The sequence below is a fragment of the Megascapheus bottae genome, chromosome 20, assembly GCF_031878675.1.
Source record: "Megascapheus bottae isolate mThoBot1 chromosome 20, mThoBot2.hap1, whole genome shotgun sequence".
In the NCBI taxonomy this organism is placed as follows: Eukaryota; Metazoa; Chordata; class Mammalia; order Rodentia; family Geomyidae; genus Megascapheus; species Megascapheus bottae.
Window position 1 is genome coordinate 35,274,901 of NC_143528.1, and position 17,798 is coordinate 35,292,698.

The 17,798-nt window shown below is 47.2% G+C and overlaps 1 protein-coding gene across 2 annotated transcripts in view; it reads right to left on the minus strand.

Annotated features, from left to right (window-relative positions):
- Positions 1 to 2,448: 2,448 nt before the first annotated feature.
- The window catches only part of Gfra2 (GDNF family receptor alpha 2), a 74,626-nt gene continuing 59,276 nt past the window's right edge, over positions 2,449 to 17,798 (minus strand). For both annotated transcript variants that reach the window (XM_090354271.1, XM_090354270.1), the window contains 5 exons: positions 11,184 to 11,293; positions 10,246 to 10,386; positions 8,146 to 8,318; positions 4,705 to 4,758; positions 2,449 to 3,863 (listed from right to left, as the gene is read on the minus strand). In XM_090354271.1, the coding sequence (XP_090210397.1) occupies positions 3,741 to 3,863; positions 4,705 to 4,758; positions 8,146 to 8,318; positions 10,246 to 10,386; positions 11,184 to 11,293 (601 nt within the window). In that variant the 3' untranslated portion in view covers positions 2,449 to 3,740. The remainder of the gene's footprint in view (positions 3,864 to 4,704; positions 4,759 to 8,145; positions 8,319 to 10,245; positions 10,387 to 11,183; positions 11,294 to 17,798) is intronic.

Here is a 17,798-nt window from a genome sequence, read left to right on the forward strand (position 1 = left end):
GAAATATGATGTAAAAATCAATGTTAATAAAACCTTTAAAAAGCAGGGCAGGGGCTCTGGGAACTAAGATGATGCTTTTATGGCTGGTCATGAATTAGGCATAAGCTTGGCTATGAGGACCATTGCCAGTTCATCATAGGACCAGCAACTTTACTCACTTAATGTCCAGCACCCAGAGCTCCTGAGGGAGCTCCCCAAATGCCCCACAGCAGGCTTCCTTGAGACTTTTGTCCTAACCCAGGCAGCCCTGGCTGCATGAAGAAAAAAAAATGACTGGAAGGCAACAATCTTGTGGAAAGTTGATGTCTGGGCTGTCAGCTGAGCATTACTGTACAAGCCAGAAGTTTCCCCCAACAATGGCAGAAATTCTTCTGGGTAGTTTCAGATCTATTAAGACCCTGCCACTGAGGGCTTAGGCTGACACTACCTTGCACACAGATGCATGCCCCAGATTAGGAGTGTCCTGGGGCTCACAGCAAAGAAAGCTAACTCCACACACATGCCTGAGTGAGACAAGTGCACAGGGAACTATACTGCATGTGGCTGCACTTTCCCAAAATAACTCCAACTCAGAATCTCTCCCTCTGCTCCAAGTCCTTCCCAGTTTCTCTGCCCTTGCCTTTCCCCCAGCCTCAATCTCAATAGCTACACCCAAGGGCACTAATTAATGTTACTAAGTCATTCACATCATTTAAACAACTGACATTAACATGTAACTCTCCTCAACTTTATATTTGGTGGTAAAATGTCAGACACTTAGCCACATGCTTATATGGACAGAGGGAAATAAAGCTACCCAAAATGCACATAAGATCAAATAGGATGTAACTAAATGAAATGAACTCCAGGATACTGAAACAAGAGGTTAATCTTTGTGATTGTTTTTCTTAATGTATTATGTTATTTCTCTTCTTTTTTTTGCCCTTATGGTTAATCTCATATTGTTACTGTGTCTCACTTTGTTACCTGGCATAGTGTGTGTGTGCATGTGTGTGTGTGTGTGCGTGTGTGTGCGTGTGTGTGGGTGTGTGTGTGCGTGTGTGTGGGTGTGTGTGTATTTAAAACAGGGAAAGGGGGAGAAACAAGATGATTGGGAGGGGTGTGAGGAGGGAAATGGGGATGAAAACATGAGAAGGGTATCAACGTGTGAGAAGTAACACACCCACTACCTGATGAATGGAACTGTAACCCCTCTATACAGTACCCCGAAAATAATTTTTTAAATGCCTTATGAGATACCTTATCTCCCCTCATGCATAGCCCAAGGGCTTACTTCTCAGAAGTAATACTAGTAATGACATAACTTCCTTCTCTCCCGCCCAACAATGGCAGGGGATGGGCATAAGACCAGCCATCTGACACAGAAGCAGCAGCACACTGACCCTGTAGATGCTTCTTCCTTTAAGTCCTTCAAACATCCTTTCTGTCTCGCAAGTCGTCTGGCCCTGTCTCCCAAGTTGTCCTACCAGTTCTGAAGCTACCTTCTCCCAGAGCTTTCCAGTAAGTCATGTTTAACCTAACCAGTCTTTGCTATTTTCAAGGACCATGGCGTGCACAGTGGATGCCATGCCTGTCTCTGGCCACAGTGAAGCAACAGTAGCTGGAGGAAAGATGGCTGCTCCTAACCTCCCTCCAGGCAAAGGTCAGAACACAGCACACCAGTGTCACCACCTGAACAGATGTTTAGGAAACCTAAGCCATTTGAGCAGAACCATGGTCAAGAGGCTGAAAAGTGACATCTGGTCATGTGATGGTGACAGGACAGGATGATGTGCGGGTCTGGGAGCATGGGCCAGCCCTCTCTTCTCCCTCTCGCTGCCTGCACACATCCATGCAAACACATGCTCATACAGCTCAACACATACACACTCTGCCCACAGCTATGCCATGGAGAAGTGGTGGTCCCAGTACCTGGGTAGGGTGCTGGGTGGCACATGAGAGAGATGGAAGACAAGAGCGAAGAGAGACAAAAAAATGTTTGTTCTTTTTGTCTGCAAACCCAAAACGTTCACAGTTGGCTTCCTGCTGTGGTGGAAAGCAAGTTGAATAATAAGTTCCTGCCCTTCTAATCACACACCTCACATAGACCTAGAGTCTCACAGGGCCCCCACTCCACTCTATAGGTTAGATGAGCTGGCCTCCCAGGCCAAGAACAAAACCATACCCAAGGCAAGATGCCAGGCTGGCTCTCCCTCTACCCTTCCATACCCCCAACCACTGTACCTTTATTCTCTCCCAATGTCCAAGTAACAGGCATATCAGTCAGTGTGTCTCCTGGAGGAGGGAGCTACAACCATCAGACACATTGAAATATATGGGCAAGATACATGCATACACACACACACACACACACACACACACACACACACACACCAACAGAAGCTCCTGGTAAGCACCCATTGGTGTCATGAACAAACCTAACAAAGGCACACGAGAGTGAGGCAGAAGGCAAGTCTCTTCCTAGTACATTTATTGGAGCCTGGTTAAGCATGAATGTGAATCAGAGTTCCTGGCCACAGCTCCGTCAGCCCAACTGGAGCAGGGCTCGCTCATGGGATTCTGTTTCCTTTGTTCCCATTATAGACAACATTATTAAAAAAAATAAACTTTACAATAATACATTTTCGCTCATCTGTAGGGTATTATTTCCATAGTTTTGTTTCTTAAAAAAAAGGAAAGAGAAAAGCACAGGATATATGTATACAGATGTGTATATACACATCCATTGAGAAAGGAGTTTCATATGTACAGACAGCTGACATTGTCCTGGAAATGAGGAAAGAGAAAGTGGAAATGAAGAAAGGAGAGAAGAAAGGATTGAGCTCCGAGAGATCAAAGAATGTCATTTGCCACACATCCAACTGTGGTCGCCTCCACCCTCTCAATGGCTCCTCTCCCCAAAGGGAGAGCCGCCAAATGGACCCACAAGAAACAACAACAACAACAAAAAAATCAACAAATCATCATTTCTCTTTGACTTCGAAATTCCTGCCATCAGGGAGAGAGGCACATCTTGGAGCTAGCGTCCAAGGCTTGTGCACTCCCTGTGGACATTCTCCCAGCTAGGCTGAGCTCCCAGGCCCTCCTGGAGCTATCCTAGTCCCCTCCACACCACAGTCTGGTCCAGGGGCTCAGCCTAGTTGTGGAGCTTCCCACACCAGACATAGACTCACCCAGACATCTGAGGGCAGAGGGAGGCTACATTATCATCTCTGAAGCCAAAAGGAAAGGCTGGCATGGCCAGGCTAGAACCCCCAAACCAGCCCTGCTTCCAAGATAATCAGTGACCTCTGCTAGGCCCCCAACAGGCCCCGAGAGCAGGCATCCCCACAGCAGCTTCGGTTTTCTTGTACCCAGCCTACACTAGGCATGGTGCAAGTGCCATCTTGGCAGGGGTCTTGTCTTGGCCTCTTGCTTCAGAAGGGTCCACAGAAAAAAACAAGGGAATTTCCACAGCCTTGTTCCCTCATCAGCACTGGGTGTCCCTTGCACAGGGACCTCAGGGCTGGCTCTCAGGCTGCCCTCCATCTTGTCTGTTTGGTTTAGAAAAACTTCTCCAGAGAAGAAACCTGGGAGGAGACAGGTTCAGAGACAAGGTGGGGGAAAGAACCTTTTTTCTTTTTTTTTTTCTTTTTGTTTCTTTTTTTTTTTGCAAAGGGGGTTGTATGGGGAGGTGTGGGTTTGTTTCCATCTTGTCATCTGTGGAGATTGTAGAAATCTTGTGCCATGACTCCCACAGCCTACAAGACCATCGTCAGCATCAGGAGCAGGAGCACAGTCGAGGCAGGCCATGGTCTGGCTCCACTAAGGCCTGAGTTAGGTTTCACCACCTTTTTACTCCCCGGCATGATATTTGTCGTGAGCTGAGTCCACAGCAGAAGGAGAGACAGACACAGAATAACAACAAAACAGGAAAAAATAAAAGCTGTCAGTAGGATCAGGCCAAGAAAAGCACAATGAACCCATCCCTTGCTGCCTCTGATCACCCCAAGACCCTTCCTAGCACTCTGAGGGCCCAGTCATGGCTTCCAAAGTTCTGGGCAGGCCAGGAGCAAAGGTGACGCTCGTAGTTTTGTGGGTTGTTTTTTTTTGGGGGGGAGGTTGTTGTTTTCCTGGAACACCTGGACACTTGTCTCCATCACACAGACTGCTCCTTCCTGAAGCAGGACTGAGGCTATGTCTTAAGGAAAGGAAACCCCAAGGTCCTCAAACTCCTTGAGAAGGGAAGAGAAAAGGCCACATCCTCCTTCTGTCTGAAGTTGTTCGGAGCCTCCTCCTCTGTGAAGGCCTCCTACACATCTGAATAAGATTGCCACTCCTGAAGAATCTTAAACTGCCTTTTCCTGTCACCTACCTTACCGTGTTGGATCTGTAAGCCATGCACACATTTCCTGTGCAGGGACTGTATCTTTTTCTCCCATCTCTGTCCACTGTAAACATGGTGGAATCAGTACTAAGCAGGTACTCAATATGTTTGTCTGAGTAAGTAAGGAAAGTGGAGAAGGCCCTCTGATCAGAGCAGCCACTTCTCTTCCCACACGAGGCAACCATGGGTCTGGCTTCAGCCTTTGCATTCCCCCATGCCTACTGCGATAGAGGGGACATCCACTCAGGAAGCTCAGCTGGCCCAACCTGTGCAATGAGATTCAAGGTCCCCTGGGGACAAGTTTCCTGCACCCACCCCCCTGATCTGCCCCTACTCACCTCTGTGAAGCACATGCTCAACTCTTTGGAGTTGTTCACCTTCAGCCCTTGCTCCTGTGGAGAGAAGGCACATGTGAGGCCACATCACCAGGCACTGGGGAAGCCAGGCTTTGTCCCAGGGACTCAAGTAAGAACCTGCCAACCACTGCTGGCGCTGTTACACACAGGTTATGTAGGAGTCCCGAGTAGCATTGTACAACCCTGTCCTTTCTGAAGCCCTCTGTGATTAGATTCTGGCCTCTCTGGACTCATGGAGAATCAAGTTTTCAACTCTGCTCAGGAGTTTGTAGCATCTGTAGTCGCCACTCATCCACATGTCTGTCTACCACTCAGAGCTCTTCAGAGGCAAGAACCATGTCTTTTTTGCCTTGCACTGAACAGTGTTTGGCTCCTAACAGCAACTCAATTAATGTTGTACTAGATGCATGCACGCGAGAATGAGTAAATGAATGAATGCCATGGATCAGAAACGGCATCCGGGTGCCAGCTCATTACTTGCCATTGCTGCTGGAAGGATATGTAGGGGAAAAAAATCATGAGACCTCATTTGAGCTTGAGAGGCTGAGGGCGGAGGGAAGCTGGGATTGATTAGTGATGTCTGCCACTGGTGCTTATTAAGTAGACCTCTAGCAACTGTACCTGGCTATTTTCATCCCAAACAGATGTATAGTTCTTGAGTACTCTGTCGACAAGGTGAGGAGTAAAAAGAAAGGCTGCCTGGGTGATCACTCAGGATTCTCTGACCTGGCATAACCACTTGGAGGCAGGACTTAGGGTATGCATAGATCCAACCCTATGGGAACCAACTGGGGACATGACGCTTCCATCCTAGAATGGTTAGCTCCTAAAGCATTTGTTGGGCAACTCTGGCTATCAGACATAACTGGGAAGCCCAAGAAATTATGTCTAACTCACAGATCTTAGCCAGAAGTATCAATAATCCCTTAGATACCATAGACAATTTACCACCCGAGGCATCTGGTCAGCTAAATACAGCCCAGATGTCACCCAGAGACTCTGGCCAAGAATAGAGTCCCTGCCGATGGCAGAGAGGGGATTGTGCTGATTATTCAGACAGTAGGAATGGAACCAGGCCAGGGGGACCCCATTCGCCACCACAATATCAGTGTTTCTCAGATGCCAAGCTAGGACCCAGGCAACCCACCAACTGCTTTTCTGCAGAAAGCCACATGTCAACAGGGACAAAAACGTGAGAAGGTATCAATGTGTGAGTAGTAATGCACCTACTACCTGGCGAATGGAACTGCAACCCTTTATATATTACCCAGACAATAAAAATAACAAATTTAAAAAGAAAGCCACATGCTCCAAGGACTAAATTCTACTTCTCAGATGTGTCATTACTCTAATCACGCCACTGCAGAGAGCAGAACACATCCACACCACCTTAGAGTCCTGGTCACTATTTCTACCTGCCCTCCTGCCCCTTTGTCACTCCTCCATCACTCACACATGGTACCATTTTCTATTCTAGCTACCAGGTGTATCAGGGTTTTCTCCCTGTATCCTCACCTGCACAGTGGTTGCTAGGTACAAGTCGGTATGCAATCTACAGGCAGATAGCACTCCATTCAAACGGCTTTGTTTTTGTTCATTTTACATACTAGAGCTCTGCATAAAATTATTTTTATCTGCTTCAAAAAATATAGCATAAGATTTTAAGAAAGCAAAAAATCCAACTGGCTTCTGAGGTGGGGCAGAACAACACTCTGGGACCATGGATGCTGGTTTTGAAGCAACCCTGAACCCCTCAACAGACCTAGATAGGACTGATTCAGCGGAGTTCTACCCTCAGGTCCACCTACCCAACACCCCCAGCCATGTGTCTCTTTTCCCAGCTCAGCTAGGTATGTAGAAATCAGATCTGAATACTGTTGCTCTCTGAGGCACCGGACCCAGGCCTGGATTTCTTCCCTAGTGGGAGCAAGTCCAACAGGCTCCTCTCAGTGCAGGGGGGAGGAAAGAGTTTAGCAAGCATTACACAGGGAAAACAAAAGGAAGAGCTTTGAACCTAAGAACACTGGTATCAGCAGACCCCAGGGCTAAGCAGCAACACTGTTGGAATCCACGAGCCATCCTCTGCCTGGGACAATCTTCCCAAGTGCTACAAATCTAGTTATAGATTCTAGCTGCAGTGTCCCAGCCTACATTTCCATTTTCTAGACCACAGAATCATATATCCCTTGGTGTCCAAAAGACAGCACCAAGGTAACCCTCAAATAGAACAAGAAGCTTAGGGCCCAATTCTGCCAGTGTCCCAGGGCATGTCTTTTGAGCTGTTCCCTCCACTGTAAGACAGGGTTAAACAAAGGTACCTCCCAAAACTAACTCAATGAAATGAGATGCACAGCAAAGTTCCCACATATCTAAGCACTCCTTGTTCATTGTGAAAAGTTCAGAGCTGCACCAGGGATAACACTGCAGGCAGTGCGTCCGTACATCTCACTGTTAATAAGATGCCCCCAGTTCAGCCAGTGGCCCTGTACCAGAACGTGATATGAGAGCTCAGAGCAGTTTCCTGCTCCTTCCCTTGACTCCTCCAGCCCAAAAGAAAAGGCTTAAGAAACTCCTACCCACACAACTCGGAGAAAACACCAAGCAGACAGGGAAAGTATGGTGAACTTCCCACAACAGCCACCCCAAGGCCCGTGGCAAGTCTCCGGCATGGCATCTAATGCCAAAATCTTTCCTGCACCTGTGCAGACCAGTCTGTATCAGATGCTTATCTCAGCATTTGAACCTGAACAAGACAATAAGGACCATAAAACCTAGGACCTAGCTAACCTCGGGGTACCAATGTACCCTTCACATTTCAAGGAATACCTGGCACTGGGGCTCTAACACTCAGTGAATGAATAGATGGGTGGATAGATGACAGAAGGGAGGGAAACAGAGGAAGGGAATGAGAAAGGAAGGGAGGGAGGGAGGGAGGGAGGGAGGGAGGGAGGGAGGGAGGGAGGGAGCAACATTCGGACCAAGCACAGGACTGGAATCATATTCCACCACCAGTCAGCTGTGATCCTGGGCATGCCAAACAAGCCCCCAGGTCAGTTTCCTGCGTGTGAAACAAAAATACCAATGTCTCATTAAGTGAGAGTTCAATTAGATGGGTAAAGAATCTACTAACATGACTCCTTCTAATTGGCAGATGGCTGATAAATGACAATCACTACATGTCTCTCGTGCCCCATTCCCAGTGTCTAGTACATCACTGCGGAGTAACAGGTGGTTCGTACATGGAAGCTGGATGCCTAAATGAACGAACATGTGAGAAGCAAACACTACTAGCTCCTCCCTGCCTCTTGAGACCCTGAGCTAAGGGAAGGACCAACAGTGCTCTCTCTGGGTCCTGGTTTACGGTTTCTCACACTGTCACATGGTGCCTTTCCACTTCTTATGCTTCAGAACCATAGTTCTCACCTGGATAGATGTGCAGGTGGTGATGACACTGGTCCCCAGGCTGGTGCTGTCACTGAGGTCATCTGGCAAAGAAGGAGTCTTCTCCACCCGAGGGGACTGAGTAGCCTGTGATGAGGGACTTTTGGGGGACACATTCACATCTGTGCCATTGCCAAAGGCCTGGATGGCATTCCCTGGGTAGAAGAGGGCAGATAAATACAGAAAAATCAGGACCCATGTCATTCACTGCTGCCAAACTCCCAGCCTAATCACTGCCATCCCTGGACCAGCTTGAAGAATATGAGGCCAAGGCAATGTACATAGTGAAGACTGTCGCAGAAAAAAAGGAAGAAAACAAGTGGGAATCATCAGAGTCCAGAAAGAAGGGTGTCGCAAGAGCATCTTCTCAAAAACCAGTGCCACAAACCTCTAACATGGAACCTTCCTAGCCACAGGCTTTTCTGGCTCCTCAGCCATCTCAGATTCCAAGCAATCCTCCTCCCTCTAAACACCCAATGTTTTCCCCCATCCACACTATCAACTAAGATAACCAACCAGACAGACTTCTTGGACAAAGCTCTACCCTTAATGCTCACCCCTGCAACCAACCATCTAGAAAAATGTGTAACCCCCTGTCCTCAGTGCATTTCAAAGTCCTCGTGTCCACACCTGAGTTGGACATCTCTTCCTGCCACTGCCAGTGCTTCTCTCCCCCATGTCACCAATCTTGAAGAGGCCATCTCTGTCTGCCTGAGTGTCCCCAAAACAGAAACCTATGGGTTCACCCTAGCCATTCACTGGCACTCACCTGGACCCATGACCAAAACATCTCGTCAGTCCATCTCCTGTAACCACCATCTCCCGTCCTGCTCTGGTTCTCAGTCATCATTGCCCTCTCTTGTGAACACCTACAACAGCCTTCCCATGGGACCCTCCTTATTGGCACTCAGCCATCTTTGATCCCAAGTGGAAAGCTCAGTGCTTTGCAGGTCCCTCACAAACTACTGTTTACTGAATGGGAAGACAGGTTCTCTCTGCCTCCTCAAAGGCTAAGGCCCTGCTGGTCACCAAGGGCCTCACAGAAGCCTTCAGGGCCTTCTCACACCTGCTCAGTTGGGCACCTACACCCTATGTGCCAAAGAACCCCGCACAGAATGAAGGAGGAAGACAAAGACAAGAATCTGGTGAAGCAGGGGAATCTGTCCCAAGTGGGTTATGTACGTGTATGGGAAAAAAATCACAGTGATAGGTAAGCATTCATGGCTCATACCTATAATCCTAAAGTTAGGAAGCGGAGATCTAAGGATCACAGTTCAAAGCCAGACCAGACAGGAAAGTCTGTGAGACTCTTATCTGAAACTATCAGAAAACTGGAAGTGGCGCTGTGGCTCAAAGTGGTAGAGTGCTATCCGTGGGCAAAAAAGAGACAGTGCTACTTTCTCTCATACTACAAATGTCAACTACGTCAAAAATAAATGATTCTTTTAGTGGGAGAAAGGAACTCCACCCTGGAACTGTGTACTCTGTACTGAGATCACAGGCATCCTTTGCTTACCTCATATTCAATGATAGACAGTGTATCTGAACTTCCAGAGTCATATAAAAAAGGAAAGGAAAAGGACAGATGGACAGATGGATGGGAAACAAAGGAGGGAAGAGGCATGCTCAACCCAAGATGGAGGGAGATTAAGCTGTGGGCTCCTACTCTCTACAACCATTGTAATAGGAACTGGATGACTAGAAGAGGACGTCATCCCTTCCCAGGTAAACCTCTCTAAAGGAGGAAGTGACAGACACACGAGGACAGCCTTGTGAGACAGCGCAGTCTCTCAAGGAACTTGGCTGGAGCTGTCAGAACCACAGATCAGAAGCCCTTAGCCTTGACTTGACATGGGCTTCAAACATCAATGGTAAACTGAGTGTTCTGAGGCAAAACTCAAAGAGAACAAATCCCAGTCTCTGTGGGAAGGCCCCATGATAAAGATGGCCACGTATATTGACAGTCCTCTCAATGGCAAAAGGAGCGAATGGTCAGCAGAAGCTGCAGGTTTCCTACCATGCAGTAGGGTGGAGTGGGGGGCTGGAGGGGCTCTGCGAGGGAGAGAGCATGTCTAGACTTACGGAGGCATGGATTCTCAGTGAAATCCCTCAGGAACTTCTCACACTCCTCCTCCATGTTCCCACTGCCACGACAACTGCACCAGGGGGACACCACGATGCTGGAAGGGTTTGAGTCCACATAGTTGGGAGTCATATCAAACCCTAGACATGGATGAAGAGAGGGAAAGGAGAAGAGCTGTAGAGTCTTCCCTTTGAATCCCAGGCACAGTAGATGTCTGCCCTCCCGCTTGCCCTGCCAGATGTACCTGCACCCCAACTTTCAATGCTAATTCTGAGCGTTACAATCCTACAGACCACACCATCAGCTAGGATAGAGGGAGAGAGGGGCCAAAAATATAGGAGACATGGAGCCCCTCATCACCAGGAGCTCTGTCCCAGCCTGCAGGGACATTCTTCCTTCTCCACCATGAAGAGAAGGTCTTCTAAAACCAAAGAAATGAAGGCTCCTGGACCAGATCCTGATATCAACATTTACTAGTTATGGGAGCCTGGTCTAGTTACTCATTTTCTCTTAAGTCTCAGTGTCTTTATCTGCACAATGGAAATCCTAACACGTCCCCTGTGGGGCTGCTAGTAGAATCCAGTAAGACAATCCATGTAAACACAGTATCTAGAAGGCTATTTCTTTATTTTATTTTATTGTTGGGGTGATGTGCAAAGGCGTTACAGTTACATTCATCAGATAGTGGGTACATTATAGAAGGCTATTTCTGATTTCTACAGCTTGGTAAGGCCCCTGGGGCCATCCTCTCTCCAATAATAAATAGCTAGGCTCCTTTCTCCATGAAGAACGCTCCTGGCTTTTTCCTTGCAGTTCTATCTGAATCCACCATAGAGAAGGCCCTACCACCATCCCTGAGTTGAACTGCAGACCCCAAGCCCAAAGGGTAGGGCAGCAAGAAGCTACTGTGAGCTCCCACAACACAAGGAGAACTTACCAATCATGCCAGCATAGGATCCCAGACAGGCCTGGTAGTTGTCCTCAGGGCAGCCAGTCAGTGTTCGGTAGGATGCTCGACAGTTGGCATGGAAGTCTGCCAGTCGGGACCTGGTGTCAGAGAAAGACCCAAAGAAGAAAACAGAAGTTGAACCTGGTGGCCTGCTTACTTCTTCTGCCCCACCTGTGTGTGGCAGAGAAGAGCTGCCACAGAACTAGAAGAAGTCAAGAAGAGGAGGATATGGGGAAAACAAAGGCTTGGAGACTTCAAGCTGCGAGCAACTGGAGCACAGGCTTCCTGGAGAGGCAGGGGCATAGTACAGAGTCAGTCTGGCAAAGAGGGCTCAAAAATGAACTGCAAACTGCTGGTGCCATGCAAAGAATGTAGAGGCTCCAGGCAGGGCTTTGTAAGTCTCCTGCCTGGGACCAGGGCCAGAGAGCCAGGCTATCACTGTTGGCCCACCATTGGGGATAACTTTGACAAAATCCTTCAAAATACCACTGCTCCTGTAGTAAAATGAGTCCACTAATACCTGCCATTCCTTCAACTCTGAGGCTCAAAAGACCTCGTACCCAGAGGAATGGAAGAGATGTGTCTTTAGGATAAGACCTCTCACCAACATTCCTTATCAGCATCACCTGTTGCGGCTTCTAGAGTCCCCAAACCCCATTCAGAAGCCCCAGCCTTTTCTCCCTCTGCTACTGCAGTAGGCCAGCATCCACTCTTCTCTACCACCACCTGACATCAACCACATCATGACCAGTCACACATAGCACTGGGCCATACTCAGCCATGAGCTGCCTAAAGGCCCATGCTGTCAGACTATGTCCTTAGCCTCCAGCCTCAGAGCCGGATATGAAGGGTTACACAGAGTACCTCCTTCCCTCATCTTCCAGCTACAGAGTAGGGTTGGGGAAGTCACATCTCCCTCCACCATGCCACTCCAGGAATCATCGGCTTCTACAGGCAGATGTCCTTGGCTATGTGGCCTCAGGTGTCACAGCAGTTGAGTCACAGGAGCTCCAAGAACTGATGAGGAGACTTCATTCACTGGCATCTTCCCAGTGATGAGCACAAAACAGAACCACAATAGACATGTCCCCACTCTTTCGTGACTTCACAACATGAACCAGCTACTGGAAAGGCCAGAATAAGGTCTCCTCACCAATGTCCGTGGCATACATTAAAGGACTTCATAAAGTCATCCAGATTTTACCCCAAATTCATTCCTCCTATGTCCCATTTGAGAAAGTAGTAGACAGAAGGAAAAGTTGGAGCATACACGCTGAAACTAGAGAGCACGGGCTTGCTGTGAAAGGTGCTCAGTGCCTGCTGAACGGACCCTACCATTGCCCGTCAGCCCTAGACCACTAGAAGAAGGTAACTGAAGTGTTCCACTGGCGGCTCATTCCATGGCCCCGGCTGTGGTTTAGAGAAAGAACGCCCTCTGGAAAGGGCTGACCCCCAAAGGGTGTACATCTGAGACCTCTACAGCCAGTGAGGATCATTAACACCAAACTAAAAGTCAGGAATGGGAATTCTCAGCATTGCCCTAAATCACTGGGCAACCATGAGCAACTGCCTTGCTTCTCAGGGACTCAGTTTCCTTATTAATCAAATAAATAAAACGTGTTTGTAGGCCTGTAGTTTATAATACATACGGTACCTTCACCATTTAGAATGATGAAAAGGTTCTGGAGATGGATGGGGGAGGTTGTACAACACTGTAAATGTACTTAGTGCCCCTGAGTTGTAGATTTCAAAACGGTTAGAATGCTGAATTGATGTTATTTTGCCACAATGATTTTTAAAATGGGGCCTTAACATCCATCTTTTATCATTTAATCCTCACAAAAACCCTGTGAGGTCTGACAAGCAGCTATTATTATCCCAATTGACAGACAAGAAAGCTGAGCCTCGGAGAAATGAAATTAGCTTAAGATCACAGAACTACTGAGCAGCGGAGCCAGGACTCCAATCCAAATCTCCAAGAGCAGCAGGCAGCTCTGCTCCTGTGGGGGAGGGGTCCTGCAGTCTTTGAGGGACCTCCAAAAGGCTTCCTTCTGTGCTTCTGGGAAAGTCACGTTATCTTCCACAGAAGAGAAGGAAATCTTTGGTTGTATCTCTCCTATCACCAGTAAGAAAAGTAGCGTCTCCAGCCTCACCCTCACCAACTGTAGGATAAAATTTGGTCATCAACTTCAAAACCAGTATCTGTCCCACTCTGCTATTCATCACTGCCTTTGTCCTGGACCTCCAGAGACTTGAGTGGGCTGAGAGGGACAGAGAGTATAATGGAAGCAAAAAGAAAGAAAGAAAGAAAGAAAGAAAGAAAGAAAGAAAGAAAGAGAGAGAGAGAGAGAGAGAGAGAGAGAGAGAGAGAGAGAGAAAGAAAGAAAGAAAGAAAGAAAGAAAGAAAGAAAGAAAGAAAGAAAGAAAGAAAAGAAAAGAAAAGAAAATCTGATGTGGGTTGAGTTGTGACCTTGCCAAAGACCTTGTCTAAGATTTGTGAATGTTCCCTTGGTTAGAAATAGGGCTTGACGCTATCACCAGGACCAGGTCACAGCAAATTCCAGTGAGCCCAGGTCCAATATTCACATTCCTAGAGAAAGAGAAGAGACAGACCCACAGAGCAAAGCCGAGGAAACATCAGAAGCCGAGCCTAGAGTGAATGGGCCTCCACTCCAAGGATTGCCACCACCACCAGAAGATTTTTCTTTGAACACACAGAGAAAGCATGGCCTGCTGGCACCCTGACCTCAAACTCCTGGCCTCCAGAACTGTGGGAAGACACATTTTTTACAGGAAAGGTTTAAATTCAGGGTTTTAAGCTTGCTGCACAAGTCCTATAACATTTCAGCCACAATGCCAGCCCCTTTTGGCATTGGTGTTTTTTTCAGCGAGGTCACTCATTTTTGCTCAAGCCAGCCTTGGACTTCAATCTTCCTGTCTATACTTCCTTCATAACTGGGACTCATATGTCCCCAACTACACCCTATATAGTCTCCCAGTATTCTCCACACTCTGGCCTCCAAACACAATCCTTCCAATGTCTACCTTCTCAGTTGCTAGGTTATAGGTGTGTGCCTGGCATACGAGAATGCATTCCTGTTGTAAATATCAGCTTCTGGCACTTTGTTATAGCAGCCCAGTAAATATGACCGCCCTTTCAAATACCTCTTCATTTGCTTTGTCCAAATCACTGCCAGAGGAGCCAAAATGATCAAGTCAAGTCCATCACTGAGTGGGACTATATACAACAGATAAAGCCAGAACACAGACCCTGTGCAGCAGGGGACAGGGAAGCTTCTATTGCACAAGGGAAATTATCAGTTACCATCTTTATGTCAAAAAAAATGTATCCAAACATCATTTAGCTGAAATACAGAAGCCCATTTCAAAGCCTGCAGTCAGGCAGACCCATAAGGTCAGTTTCCTACTTCCTGCCTCCCCAAGACCACCTCCAGTCCCACCCCCAGAAAGCCCTCTTCACCTAGTCACATGGAAGACGAGCAAGGGCACCGGAAGCCCAGCAATGTACACAGAGTCCCTTAGGCAGTCCCCAGAGTGAACCAGAGAGAAAACACGCTCTCATCCCTCTGTGACGATGGCCTACTTGAGTCATAGCACACCTGATGGCTGGCCCAGGCCTCAGAGAGGAAGCTGAAGAGAGTGAAGAGAAGAAAGGATGTGGGCTTGGACCAGGAGACAGCAGGAGGAAAGAAAAGGAAGCAGTTAGGCCTTCTGTTGCCCACTTCTCCATGCTCGGCATTGAGGCGGTCTTGGCAAGCAAAAGTGACAAATGGAGCTATTTAAGAGATTACCATGTCCAAGTCTCCAGGAGGCCTTTGATTACTCAAGTTTCTCATAGCCTCTTAGTGCACAATAAATCCACGGTAGTAAGCTCCCTCTCTCAGTGTAGGAGACCAAGTGGTATCAATTTCCTTCAATCGCTTGACACACTCCAACTCCAACCATGATAAGAACTGGCCATCTGAGCACTCTAGCCCAGTCCTGGTAGGCAACACTCTCCAAGGCAAATGTTACCCTTTCATAATACATGACGAGCCAGCTGGTGATGTCTGCCTCATCTGCAGGCCAAATGTCACCACTTCTCCCGTTCACCAGGAGGGCCCTGATCTCTCAACTCCATTCCTATTGCCAAGAACAGACAAACCTTCCCTGGATTAGACCATTGTTTCGACAGATTTCTGCCTTTATGAGGCCTCAGTAAAGAGATGGCATAAAGGAAGCAAGACAAAAAGAGACAAACATAAATGGCGAGAGAAGGCAGAAAGCCAACAAGAAAACCAAAATGCACACGAGCCAAGTCCATCTCTGCTGTGATGGAGAGAAGACAGCCAACTGAGCTCAGGGCAGCAGGTGGATTGTCCGAAAAACACAAAAACCCTCTTTGGGTCGGCTTCATTAGCAGCTGCAGCCTATTCAATCACAGGAAAACAGCAGGAGAGACACTTGCCCCCTAATTTGATGAAAAGGTTGCCATATAAAATGCAGAACATCCAGTTCATTTGCATTTCTGATAAATGATTTTCTTCCTTTTTTTTGTATATACCTCAGACATACTTATTCTAGTTTTCTGATTCTGGGATTCAACTGAACCAGTTAGATATGCTGTATTTTCACTGGTTAGATCCTACATTCTATTTGACAAACACAGATGCCTACCAAGAAGGGAGCAGAGCAAGGCTGGATGTGCGCAGATCGGCCCCCACAAGCGCCATCGCCCAGATTTGGAGAAAAGACTTCTTCTCAAAGCGGTTCTCAGAGTGTGATGAACAAACCAACTGCATCTGCATCAACTGGGAACTTGTTAGAAATGCAAAAATCTCTAGGCTGCAACCCAAAGATACACAACGTGAAATTGTAGCCGTAGGGCTAACAATCCTCTGTACAAAGTCCTCCAGATGACGGAAAGAAGAGCTCCAGACTGGGGAGCTCAGAAAGGTCCCAAAGAGGTTATGGTTACATTTCACACACACACACACACACACACACACACACACACACACACACACACTCTCTCTCTCTCTCTCTCTCTCTGTCTCTCTCTCTCTCTCTGTCTCTCTCTCTCTCTCTCTCTCTCTCTTTCTCGCACACACACACACACACACACACACACACACACACACACACTCTATTGGCCCCACAGAGACACACCCTACTCAGTGTTATGCTTTGGTCTGAGCTAAGCAAAAGAATAATAGCTTCCATACAGCCGTCCTTAGCCTAGGCAGTAAACACTGTCCAAGATGTCCCAAATCTGTCCGTCCTAGAATAATATTGAGGTGAATTACTCCCACAGAATTCACAAAACATTCTAATGGGGGCCAATGGGGTCTGAAGTTCTTGTCATCTTCCCAGAGTTCCGATTTATCGGTTGTCCCTGCTATATGGTTGCCATGGAAACCACTGGTTGCTCTCAGTGGTAGAATTGAGTTTAGTTGAGGAAAGGGACCTAACATTTATCAAGGACCTACTGTGTGTATGATTCTGTCATCTCATTTACTTTTTCTAAACAATCTCACCAAGCAGACACATTTCACAATAAGGACATGGTAGTTCAGAAGGGCTAGATGACATAGTTGCCCTAAATGTAACACATGATGGCCAAATGCTTGTCAAGAAGAACAGGGTGGCCACTAGCATTGTCTATTAAAAATGACTGGGACACTTGAATATTTAATGGAGGGGCAAGTGGCTTGGAGAAGTGTCAATAACCCATAAAAGACTGCACGCACCATTTATGGGAAGGCAATGGAAATGGTTTTAGTAGACTGAAGAACCTCTGGATTGGCTTTCTAAAGTCCTTCTGAGCAGTAGGTTTGCTTGAATGAGTTCAATAGGATGCAACACGTTGAGATGGTAGAACGTGGATTTCAACCACACGGTTGCTTTTCTGACATGCTTGGGCTCAAAGTGGACAACCTCATCCTCCCTCCTAATCTTCTCAGCCTTCTCCTTGTTTCACGTCCACTGTCACCATGAGTTGGTTGAGACTAGGGAGCAACCTGGCCCCTTTCGCTCCTGTTTATTGCACAATTAATTATACATTGGAAACTTATTATTTCTACCTAGAATGGCAGCTCCTCTACTGGATAAGCTGGGGGAGAAAGAACTTCATCCTAAAAGACTGCACACCATCTTCCAAGCCCAGATAGACAAGTGACCCAGGCTGGACAATCTCTGGAACTCCTTTCTCCTGGTCACCATGATCTAGGGACAAGCAACACAAACTAGGATAAGCATGATCTTTGCCTCAGATCTTCTAATGTAAAAGATAAGAAAGAGAATTCACTCTTCTGGTTGTGAGACACCCAGTCTGAACACAAATATATCAGGACTATAGTCCAGCCCTGGAAGTCTCACTAAGAACACACACAGCAACCTGAATAGAGAAAGAAAACAAGGAGAGAAGGAAAGTCCTCTTTGTACTCGAATAATACCCCTGCCCTTTCAATATTTGATTACGTAAGCCAATCAATTTTCTGATATCTTCCTTAACCTAGTTGAATCTGTCATTTTTTAAAAAGTATTGACTACCCACTAGCTTCATTCCCAGAGATTACATGACCTTCTCTGCCCATGTATGAA